General features: G+C 32.0%; 1 protein-coding gene across 6 annotated transcripts in view; it reads left to right on the top strand.

Moving 5' to 3' along the window:
• Positions 1–12408, top strand: part of LOC124171062 (CUGBP Elav-like family member 4) — a 711449-nt gene extending 699041 nt beyond the window's left edge. For all 6 annotated transcript variants that reach the window (XM_046550227.1, XM_046550214.1, XM_046550233.1 and 3 more), the window contains 3 exons: positions 522–680; positions 1147–1307; positions 6156–12408. In XM_046550227.1, the coding sequence (XP_046406183.1) occupies positions 522–680; positions 1147–1274 (287 nt within the window). In that variant the 3' untranslated portion in view covers positions 1275–1307; positions 6156–12408. The remainder of the gene's footprint in view (positions 1–521; positions 681–1146; positions 1308–6155) is intronic.
• Positions 12409–12705: the final 297 nt, after the last annotated feature.

Genomic DNA, 12705 nt, shown 5'->3' on the forward strand with positions numbered 1-12705 from the left:
AACAACCAATTTTCCTGCTAGTACTCATTCTTTAACATGGCTGGCACAACAAGATATCTCATCTATCAAAGGTGGCTTGGAAAGATGAGATTTGAGATCTCCGTGCTTGATATTTGTGATCTTTTAGCACCCAGAAAACTTGAAGATTCACACTTAATGTAATAAAGTTAAAAATCTTGGAATGCTATGCAATTCAATACAGTCACAATCCTTTTTCATTCTGTGTAGCTAATAAAGCATCCAACTTGAATTTTCATTTTTAAAAAAGATTGTGTTTTTGCATCAATATCTCATGTCCCAATTTTCATAAGTTTTTCTAACAGAAGCAAAATATATGATATGTACCTTTTTAACTACACTTATGGCTCCTCATGTAACTTTTATGCTAAACTATATAATTTGATTTTATTCTACTGTAGAATGACATTTTACTAGTAAAAGTAACTTGTTTAACTAAAAACTTTTAAATTCCTCAGGCCTTTTCACTAATTACTCTGACCATTTCACTATTTTTGTACTAGGCTGTTCCATCTCAGGCCCAGAAGGGTGCAATCTCTTCATCTATCACTTACCTCAGGAGTTTGGTGATGCAGAATTGATGCAGATGTTCCTTCCATTTGGCAATGTCATCAGTTCCAAAGTTTTTATTGACCGAGCAACAAATCAGAGCAAATGCTTTGGTAATTGAAGTGTTTCATATAAAATTATAAATAGTTCATTACTTTTATCTTTTTACATATTTCAGCATTTACTAATAATATGTATTAAAAAGATTTTGAGTCTGATATTAAAGGCTGAAGAATTTTTGATCCATTTTTTCATCTAAGGTTTGGTTTCAAGTGGCATAAATAATGAAGCCAACTGAATGGAATAATACTTTAATTACTGCCCAAGTAATTTAAAAATATATATATTTAAGAAGTGTTTAGCCATCCTTGGCAGCATTCCTAAAAATTTTCTGCCACATATCAATTTTGCTATTTTAATGACAATATTTGAAAAATTCTCATTAATTCATGGTATGCTGCGAATGTGTTAAGTGTGGAATATTTTTCAACTCATCCAATTAGAAATACCTGTTTTTAACCTACCATATGTAAGATACTTTTACTAAATCTTAACTGTTTATCATTTCAATTTATCCAGGTTTTGTTAGCTTCGATAATCCTGCCAGCGCACAGGCAGCAATTCAGGCCATGAATGGGTTCCAGATTGGAATGAAGCGACTTAAAGTTCAGCTTAAGAGGCCAAAAGATGCAAATCGTCCATACTAGCGACAAATTTAGGAAATGCTGGGAGAAGCAGAGGTATGCAAATGTTTCATTGACTTTATGTAGAGATATGCTTATTAAACATGGTTATTAAAAAATTAGCCGACATGACAAGAAAAGGCAAGCATTTACATGATGATTTATTTTAATGCATTTGTAAAATCAATCAAATAATGAACCAAACTATCATTTGATATTTCCCTCTGATTTTATTAAGAGTATAACTTGTGTTTATTCAAGTAGGTTTTGTAGAGCCTATTTTAATAGTTTAGTTAAAAAGGGGATTTTTGTCGAAGACTAAATGATTGTAAGTATCATAGAGCTTATGACGTTTCATCTTTAATATTGATGTAACTATGCAGAACCAACCATTTATTCTGTTTTTCCACCATCCTTCAGTGTCATGGAAACTAAGCCGCTGCGCCCAAAATGGTTGCCATACATACCTAAACAATATTGGCGCCCCAGTAAGTGGCAGATGTTGTGCTAATGTTGTCACATTGATGGTGCTGTCAAATTAATATGCTGTAGCTCCATAATTCCTTACCATTTGTAAATGTAATAATTGGGTGTACTATTTTAATGCAGTGGTGTTTATTTGTTTATGTGAGTAAAAGAGTGTACAGGATAACCACAAAGTAGGTCATGGGATAATGCAAACAAGGACTTGAAGTACTATTTTGGAGACATATCTTTCACGCTCATGGTATATGAGTAGAATATTGCTCATCACTATGATACTTAAAACTTGATATTATTTACTTTTCAATCATGATATTTGTGTCGTATTTAACTCTATTTTTTCTCACAAGTTGATAATTTTGAAAGGAATAATTTCTCTTGAGTTACCTTTTTATATTTTTATCCCCCTTCGATTAAAGGATTATTTTTTTCCCTGCTTCACTTAGATCTTGTGGGAATTGGTATTTTGAAAGGAATTAATTATTAATGGGGTTATAATAGCAGATATTTCAATAAGTTTCCATTTTTAATGTATATTTATTAAAGCCAGCTGTGAAAGCCCCATTATGTTTAATTCTCATAGCAGGGGAAATTTGATAATCCTATTGAGGTTAAATTCCATGAGATTCCATGAGATTCCATTCCATTGAGAAGGTTTGCAAATTTTAAAGTTAATTTTAGAGTTATGTTTTATTGACGAGATTCTTTGATTTAACATTTTATTAACTGCCAAGCTCTGCATAGCAGCAATCCGACTACCTGCTCATTTTTATGACTGTAGCATTAGTTTATGGATTAAATTAATCATAAATATCGCAATGGCAAAGTGCACACAAAATACCAATGAGGTCGGTAGGCTGATGAAATTATGAACCACATCAGGAGGCTGTCAAGCCTTGTATCCTGCGGTAAAACTACCCACAGTGCTAATGTGCGTTGATGGTTGAGTAACTCCAGGATATAAGAATGAATTTGACTCCTATTGTTTTCATTCATCTTTATGTCATCTTACCAAAATATAATGAAATGATCAAGTGAGTGGGTAAATTTGAGGCAATAAGATTGCTGACATCAAAATTTATTATTGATTCAACCTTGGATAAAACCTTTATTGCAACGATTTTTAGACTACCTATGCAAAGTTTATTATATATAAGACATATTTAAGGAGAGAAGTCAAGTATTGGCCATAGTGAATGGTGGCCCATGTCCGCCAAAGAGTTACCTCAAATATGCCACATGTTTCTGTTAAAATCTCTTTTAATTCATGTAGCTTAACATTACTAGAAGAAAAATTTGATCTGTTTACAACTTGAACGTGTACTATTTTAGATATTCCTCATGAGTTCATGCATTCTTTTCATTTTATCATCATTACTATACCGACTGAAGTAATTTTCCTCAAATATCTTATTTCTTTGCTCCTGCTGAAAAATGGATTTTGAGCATTGGAATGGCAATGAATTATTTTTCTGCGAAATAATGTTGATTTTAATCATTTAACATAAAATTACCTCTCCGTTTCTTTAGAGCCAGGAACATAATGTTTTGAAAATTATGATTCAACTTAGATATTAGATGAGAGAGTGTACATGTATTAGAAGTGATAAATCAATATCACAACCATCCTTACAATATATTTTTGTTTTTAAATTGGCTTTTATAGTCGACATATCTAATCTCCTTTGAAGTTGGAAGTATTGTATCTCAGTAGCTACCTGCCAATGGATTTTAATTAACTGAACTGGCAATGAAAGGAAACTCATTTCTTCACAATCTCAATATCATCAGCAACTTATTGTTCTGTTTACAATTGTTTCCATTCAGCTTTGTATGAAAAAGGTATGGTTTTTGACAGTTGGAAAATGGTAGCTTTGAAACCATTTTTTTTCCAAATTCTCCATGTATTTATTGATATGAGAGTTCATACAACAAATGCACAGGCTCTTGTAAATGTATATTGAACAGCAGAACCCTGTAATAATACTATTAGAGATAGAAAATTTTGTTAAAGAAAAATATGTTATTTTTGCTTTATAAATACCAATAAGATCTTTAAGAGCACTTCCAGTACCAAATACATACACAGCTAATGATAATTGAAGTTACAACTACAAAAATATATATTATTCTTTTTAATCATCTGGTATATTGTCATCAAATTCCCACCTGGGAAAGCTGGCAAAGGGCTATTAGCTCCTGGTGAAAAATAGAGACTGTTTGTTTGCTGCCAAGTCAATTATTACTTTGAATTGGGGTTCCATGGGGATATTGTTGCTTGTGGTCAAAAATTAAGCTTTTAAATCAAAGGTCAAAGAGATCATGATATCTGATGTATTTACATTCCCTTCATATCATTATTCCCTGCCCTCCTATATTGAATGCTCAGTGGACCTCTAAACAATGAATAAATGAACTTCAAAGTGGAAAAAATCAATATTTCTTCATAATGTTTATTCCAATAGTTATCAAGAGTGCACTAATTTGGTACCAAAAGTGCTTTTAAATTTCTTTTTAGTCTATAACTAAACACAAAAATAGCAGAGCTTACTTTAATGGCAACTTTTTGTGCAAAAATGCAAGTCAAAGCAATGTTCAATTTTGTGTTAAGTACTTGTACAATTTAGGATCAAAGTTTGACGATAGACTTTGATACAGTGGCCGTAAAGTTGGACTCCAATAATCATTGATTCAGCTTATCTATTGGGTCTTGACATCCTTGATGCCCTGATGACGAATAGGTTCCTCATGGTGGAAACTCTTATTATTAATTAATAGGGATCATTTAGAACAATAAGCGCAACCTTATAATGATTGACAGACATGAATGCCTCGCATTTTTCCTCCCATCCTTCATTGTTTTCATATGTTTCATCCTGAACAGCATATAACATAGAAATAATAACAGTAAAATGGCTCTGGTCAGCTGATAATTTGCTTTTCTTCTGACAATTAACTTGCTTCTTGACACATTCTGCAGTTTAGGATTCTAGTAGAAAATATAGATATAGTTTTTCTGTAGGCAGCTAAAATTTATTTAATTTTAATTGAATGAATTCATCTCCTGTTTTAAGCTCTCAATATTCATCCATTTATGCTGGTAAATTGTGTGAATTATAGGCTACAATTTCAGGCTACATTCAAAGCTGTTCAGTTAATGTCAACAGCAGAATTGAACTCCACAAGTACTTTATACTTTAAGTTGATACAAAATGAGGTACCAATTGAAGCAAGTAATTCACGTTATTGATACACATTATTAGTGTTTGCGCCAAAATACTTTGTGGTAATCCTGCATGTACACATCTCTTTATCAGTGACCCAGCAGGAAAAGCATCAAAATGTTTCTTTCCTGGCACATTTGCTTCTGTAAATAGTTAGACTGATTGTTTGATGAGGAAAAATTACAATAGAATAATCATTACTTTTCAATGTATTATGGATTTTTTTTCTTTCATTTTCACTTCTCTCCTGATCTCTAATTATGAGGAAATTGTGCTTACTCTCCTGAAACAAAAGTATTACTTTGTCATTGTCGTATTCTGTTATAAACCTTCCTGAGTCAAAGTTTACGGATGCACATGCATTTTCATTGAATTTGTCTTTAATAGCATTCAAGTTTATGATAGCATGCTACTTATAGTAAATACTAAATAGTTACTTGCGTAAAACTGTATTTACAATAAAACTCTCAGTATTACTCCTTTTGTTTATGAAATGGAACCATATCAAAAAGAATTCTAACTGCTGACCCCTCACCCTTGACTCTGATTTTCAGAGGTAAGAAAATTTTGTAGTTCTCCAATGGAAATGAGTTAATATTCACAATCATTTGAATTTGAAATAGCCATTGTTTTAGCTATTAGAAAAAATCTTTTGGACTGAATGAATTCCAATGATTGTGGTTTATTCTTGTTTCATATTGAGGTTTGTATTTTTTCTTCCCTCTGAAAATCTTTCAACAAACTCCCCAGGCCTTTCTTCACCATTCAGTGCCTTTTAATGTAAGGGCAGTATACATATAAATGTTACTCAACTCCTAAGCATTTTTAATGTTCTGGATAGCAAACTATTTTTTTTACTGGATGCATCATAATTCCAAACTATTAGGCAGATATTATTTTATTTATTGTGGAATGCCTTAACTGCAGCTTCTGCTTAAATTGTGTATGCATATTGGTGGATGTTTGTGGCATTAATATAATATTAAAAAATGCTGAAACTTACTTGTATTAAGTGTTAATATTGCAAGATGAAAATAATTGTTTTATCAGTTTAAAAAAATTAGCATTCAATGAAAGTTATTTCAGCAGAACATAGATTGTGGTTTAATCTGTAGAGTAAAATTTTGAAAATTTCTATTCACATGCACCTTTAGGTATAAATTCTCAGTACTGACATGATTTACTGTTTCCTCTTCAGATCTCTCTTTTGGACAACGCTAATGCTATCTGTGGACAAGCTGATGAACATGATAACAGAGTGTTGGTGGCTCTTCATTATTGATAAAATTCATATTTATATCATCATGCGAGTGTCTCGTGTAGCTTGGGAGGTGACAGGGGCGTGGGAAGCACAGTTGGCTGCTGCCACTCATCATTCTGAGACTTCCTGACAAGTATTAGGCATTATAGTAGATTTAAGCTAGGAATATGTAGAAAATAGTTGCTTCATATTCTTATGATATACCTTATAACTTGTATTTATATTATAAATATTTCTGAATACTAAAGTAAAAAATCACAATTTGCTTAAGGCTTGGCTGTTGGTCTCCACAGGTTGACTTCCAAAGAGATGATGGTTCAAGGTCCCCAGGTGTTTAATTCCTGTCCATATTCGGTATATAATTATGGAATCATATGTTTTTTAATGAGATATTCCAATTGTGCTGTGATATATATTGATTGTGTAGGAAGGTTACTTTCATCCTATGTAAATTGACTGGGGAAATTTTTCCAACTTTTGATAAGAAGGTTTATATTTGAACAACTGGAAGACATGTTTCTTTGTAAGGTATTTTTTTTCATGTGTTTGTGTCACAAATACATCTGCATGCCTTCTGGTTTAATTAAATTTTATATATCATACTCTTTGTTTCTTACCTTAGGAGCCTAACAGCACTTGAATGCTAAGTTGCACAAGTATCCACAAATTTATCCAATATAACTTTCAAATATTTATATGAAAAATATAAAATTGTAATATTTCTACAACCTAGTGACATCAAATGTAAAGTACCAAATATTCATAAAATGACTTAGAGGTAGAAACTGCGATGAGAAGATGAATTTGTAGCATGGTTAAATGAATAATTCTGAAAATTCCTTTGAACAATTAATAGAGGGGAGAATTTTGTTTAACACGATGGTCACTATTCTTGCATTCATGTTTTATAAAATTAAAAGTTTAACTAAAAATTAGAGAAGCATTTTGAAAAAGTGTAAGTACTGGTTGACTTGTTATGGAATTCAATATACCTGGGTATCTTATTAAAGCCATTTGGAAGGCATGATAGGTTGATGTTGATCATTAGGAAGCTTGAGAAAAAAGAACCAGTCAGAGAAATAGGAATATTGAAATTTAAATTTCTAGTCTGCTTTCATAAAGGAAGAAAAATTATTGATATAAAAGGCTGATTATTTATTAAATTAATTACTGAGGCAATGGATTTAGTGCAATATGAGATAACTTGTTATTTATAGTTTCACGTTTAAAAGAAAGCCTGTAAATTATTCACCTGGCTGAAATAATTTATTCCTCATTAAGTAGCCACTTAAAGTAAAGTAAATGATTATATTTAAATTATTAGTATTTATAACCATTATTAGTTCTGTCTTAACTATTTATAAAAAATATTTTTGTTTTGTAATAATCAGATTTGCTCAGAAGTTTTAATCTTTAGCTTTCACTTTAGTTTGTGATTAAATTACACATATTTTTTAGATGAAGTCCATAAATAATCATTCCATGATATGGAACATTCCAAATTGATTAAAAAGCATTGCCTATAATGTAGATTTAGGAAAACGAAGCAATTCCATTTTTTTTAAATTGTGAGATTTTTTTATGGAATGCTTGAAGGAACTTTGAACCAGCTCAGGAGGTCAAATTTGAAATGGCCTTGGGAATTGTTACCCCTCCTACTAGATTATTTTTATCAAACCGAAATTATGTTGCCTCTCATGGTCAATATTCTCTACAAATTTAATAGTTTCAGATTGTCCATTTTTTTATCGTTGAGTGAATTTTCACAATACTATGACTTAAGTGTTTTGAAATCATTTGCTTCATTAACTGAGAATTTTATTATAAAGTCACTGTAAAAATTGTATTTTTAATACTGATAGTTAATAGAGTTGAAATTGTTACCAAAACCAATGTCCTTTAAAACATGGTAATTCTTCGATCATAACATTTTATTTTCTTAATCACTTGCATTTTTTAAATATCATGAGATACACATTCATACAGAGCATTTGTTGTTGCCATTAGTGTTTGCTTAAAGCTGTGTCAATGTTTTATTTATTGGGTTATTTCAAGCAGTTATCATGGTGTAAGTGCCATGTAAATTTTACTTTAATCCAGTGCAGTACAAATTAGGTGTTGTTTGTTGAAAGCAAGACAGTTTGCTTGGGGAAGATGATTGTCGGATGAGTGAGTTGATATCCCAGTGTCCAATGAATAACTAATGCTGTGCTATGGGTACAAATCCAGAGATGACTACAATGGTCACTCATTTTTTCCTCTTCCTTTGTATTGTAAAGGAAATGATTATTGTGAATTGGGACTGGGAAATGAGTTGAGCTAAAGTTAACATTTTTGAGATGCCTAGTGTAAGGAGTTAACTAGAATGTTGGAAAATGAGTTTCAAATGGAATGGTTGAGTGCTGTGCATCAGACTACAGAGAAAAATGGTTGGGTTGGAATGTGCCATTGACACAGATTTATTTTATAATGGGATGGACTTAGGATAAGAAATATAAGAACACAAACTCAACTATGGTCTAGTTGTTTTTGTTGTAAATAGTTGTAATATTTTCATTTTGATTCCAAGTTTATTGTTGTTTAGATGTTTATAAACCTTGATGAAATAATTATTTTTTGCTGATGCATACTACACAAGAAACACCCACATGCTACACACACTGACACTTACAATGGATACATTGACTTTACCTCAATATTAAAAAAGAAACAGTAGTATTCAGTGCAAACCCATGGAATGTGATGATATTCTCTTTCGCACTGTAAAATCCAAAGAAGAATATTGGGAAGGAAAGGTTGGATTTGGAATGCATGGAGGTGATGAGTTGTACTTGCCAATGAACGCATGGAGGTGATGATTTGTACTAACCAATTTGAACCCCAAACAGCAATGAAGTGATTTTTGGATACAGGGTATGCTTTCTTATTTGTGTAAATGTTCTGTCAAGGCAATGGTGTATGTACCAATATATTACTGGGGGTTTTCTAGTATTCTTATCGTGGATGAGACACATAGATTATTGGGGCACAACTTTTATTAACTTTGTGTGGATTTTTATTTATTGATTTTCACTATTTTCAAATGTATTGTATGTGCCATTAGGGGAAAATTCTTATAATGATTCAGGTTTTTGCACCTGGTTCCCCATGATTGCTCTCATTATTAAACAGGGGTTTTTTCTATGAGACATGGAGAGAGTTGAGAGCAGTGAAGCTTATATGCATCAAATATATAAATATATATTATATGATATATATGATATGAATCAAATAGAGCCAATATATAGCATTTGTATTGATCCTTTGGATCATCATTGTAAGGTGGACTGAAGGTAGTACGACCACATAGGAGACAGCGTCAACAGCAAGACTGATATCATCAGTGACAGTGCATTAAAGGTCCGTACTGTTCCTCTAGACATATGAGTTGCCTATGCTGGCTTAAAAATGGTCATTAATGAATGTATTGTCATACTGTAAAGCAACCTCAAACACACCACAGAATGATTTTTGTTTGCATGTACAACAGCTGGAAGAGCATTTGAATGATCAACTAGTGTACTCATTTTCACTACCAGGTATTACAAGTTTTAGCCTATTCCTTCTCTGGAAAAATATACCATTATTATATAAACATATTTTTTCTTGACTACTCTGCATGACAAAGTAGAAGAGAAAAAAATGTAAATATATTTATAAATATAAATATATATATATACACTAATGTAAAAAAAAACTATAATGTACTAAGGTGAGAGGAAAAGAACCCACTTGAATCTCATGTTTGGGAGTTGAAAGTTGACTTGATGGGACCAAGCAGCTGCGTCTCTCCATGGGATAGTTGTGTTGTAATGGCCCAAAAGTGTGACGTGATTGGTAGAAAGTGATTGGACTTCCATTGAAAAGTCTTGTCAATTGTGGATTCTTTTTCCCCTTAATCCAAGGATGACAGATGGAACTTTTAAAACAATTGAACACACTGTCAAGATTTACCAGAATATATTGAAACATTTCCATTTTGGCAATTAAGAGGTAACATTGAAGTTTTCCTGACTCTCAATATGCATTTCATTGTGGGAATTAACATCTATTCTGAAACAAATTTATTTGGGGATGGATGCTCTTAATTGTTTTGGACAGATGCCACACTAGTTAAAAGGTAGCACATCAGCTACTCTTCTACCTCTTCCCTAGATTATTGATTTAATTTTGTAACACATCACACTGATTGTTATTTTATTATTACATGCTGGCAGTGTTTTTTTAACGTAGTGTAGAATATAATGTAGGGATATTACTGTACCTAGTCATTATTTTAAAGTGCTATATTTTCAAATTTGTTAATTGAAAAGCACTTTGAACTGTTTTCACATCATTGGGTGACATAAAATGTGACTGTTGAGTGTCAATGGAAAAGTGTTTGAAGAGTGATAGTAGACTTTCATTTGAAAACTTGCACCTGTGACCATGTGAGTGTGCATGGCAGGTTGTTAAACAGTATTATCTTAATCTATTCTGGAAAGTAGAATGCAAGATGACCAGTGGTTGTGATGGCCGTGCGATAAACATTTACAATTGCAAGATAATAACTAACAGAATGCCAACAATATTACTGAACCATTGAGGATGGAAGTGAATCAAGCAGCTATTTAGCATATCAGTGTGTTGAGCTTGGAACCTTCACAGGTCTCATTTCTGACTTTTGTGAGGTCAAGGAAAAGGGTGGATGTGTTCAACACATCATTCCATACTCTAACCTCTGTTGCATGTAAATTTTATTAGGTATATGATACTACTTAAGTTTAGCAGGCTAGAGTTTATAAGGCATAGAAAGAAAACAACAGCTATAACTGAATTTATGACAGTTGTTTAAGGTATAAGTAGTGAGTCTTATAAATTAGCTCTTCACTTTTCTGTTGTTTTCTTTCTTGGTCTCTTAATCCTTGTAAAGAGCTGACTCATTAGTCATCACTTTAGATAGTCATAATCATAGCATAATTTATATAATTTTTCTGCTGAATAATTCCATAATTTGAGCCATGTAAATGAAATTATTAATTTAATACAGAGAATCTGTTTGTTGAAAACTGACTTAGTTGATTGACTAGAACTTGTTTAGCTGATCTTTGCCGTCAGTTTTCACTTTTGTTAAACCTTTGAAGAGCTAATAATATCTTTGGCCAGGTGCATGTCTGCTGTTTATTTTGTTTGCTTGGAAATGGAGGCTAAACTAAAGTTTGTTTCACATATTTGCTTGTGAATTTAAATTATAGCTTCCATTTATTGCTATATTTTTAAATGCCTTGTAAATATAAGTTTATCATATGGCCAATTATCATGATAGGTACATGAATGCTAAGGTCTGAAGCTTGATATGCTTGACTAAAACATGCATGCAAAGGGAAATGAAACAAACTTTGTTTGCCAGCACAAAATGCAACTTTATAATGACTCAGAAATAAAGTCAAATAAAATAATAATTTTTCTCAACCTCATCATTGATTTTATTCTGTAGGCCTTTCATTAAACTGTCAGAGCAACATTTTACCTCTTTGAACAGTGGCATGCCCTGTGCTTCATTGTGAATTTATTTTCTTGTTTGTTTACCTTGTTGATGCCTTAGGATACAGTGCAATCATAAAGGAAAACTTTTGAATGCTATGGGAGGCAGTAGTTGACTAAAGTTGATGGCAGAACAGCTACACAACTGAATCTGCTAATATTCATATTAGGATACTAAAACCAACTCAGTGTGACATATCTTTTAGCCATTTACAGAACTAATTGATATTTTTGATTGCTGACAATAAATGCATTACAGCTCTGACTTACAGTTAAAGAAATTTCTTTTATTTTATCCTATTAGACAAATGCTAGAAAATCAGAATGTAAAGTTAGTTAAGTTATTTGTCTCCAGTGTTAACCAACAATAACATATTGTTGTAATTTGTAAATTTTGAAGGGCTTTTCCTTCTCACAAACATACACGTCATTCATGCTGAATTAAAGGCCTTAGGGCAAGCCTTTTCAAGGCCCTGAATAGGGGGTTTCTGAGGCTTTTTCAACCTTCATCATGATTACAGTGTCTATCATTTGCTTGGAAATGCATTATTTCAAATTCATACTAATTTTATAAGTATTTGTCAATTAGTCTTCTTTATAATTCTCAATAAACTGAATTTTTACCAGATTGCCTTAAATTTTTAGCATGCACACCTTTCCAGAGAGAGCAATATCTTTTATTTTTTTTGCTGAACCATGCAGAATCCTCAGTCTCAGGGCTACAGAGAAAAATCAGATTCTACACATTCACTGGACAACTCAATTAACAGGGCAAGGTCCATGGCTAAATAATCATATGAAATTTTTTCAGTGTAAATCACATTGAAAAATGGAATAGATCAAGGGACAAAATTTTCATGTTTCTAATCAAGTACTTTTTTACATAGATGGGTAGAATGAGAGAGATAAGTAGAGCTACAGTTTC

The sequence above is a fragment of the Ischnura elegans genome, chromosome 1, assembly GCF_921293095.1.
Source record: "Ischnura elegans chromosome 1, ioIscEleg1.1, whole genome shotgun sequence".
NCBI classification, from domain to species: Eukaryota; Metazoa; Arthropoda; class Insecta; order Odonata; family Coenagrionidae; genus Ischnura; species Ischnura elegans.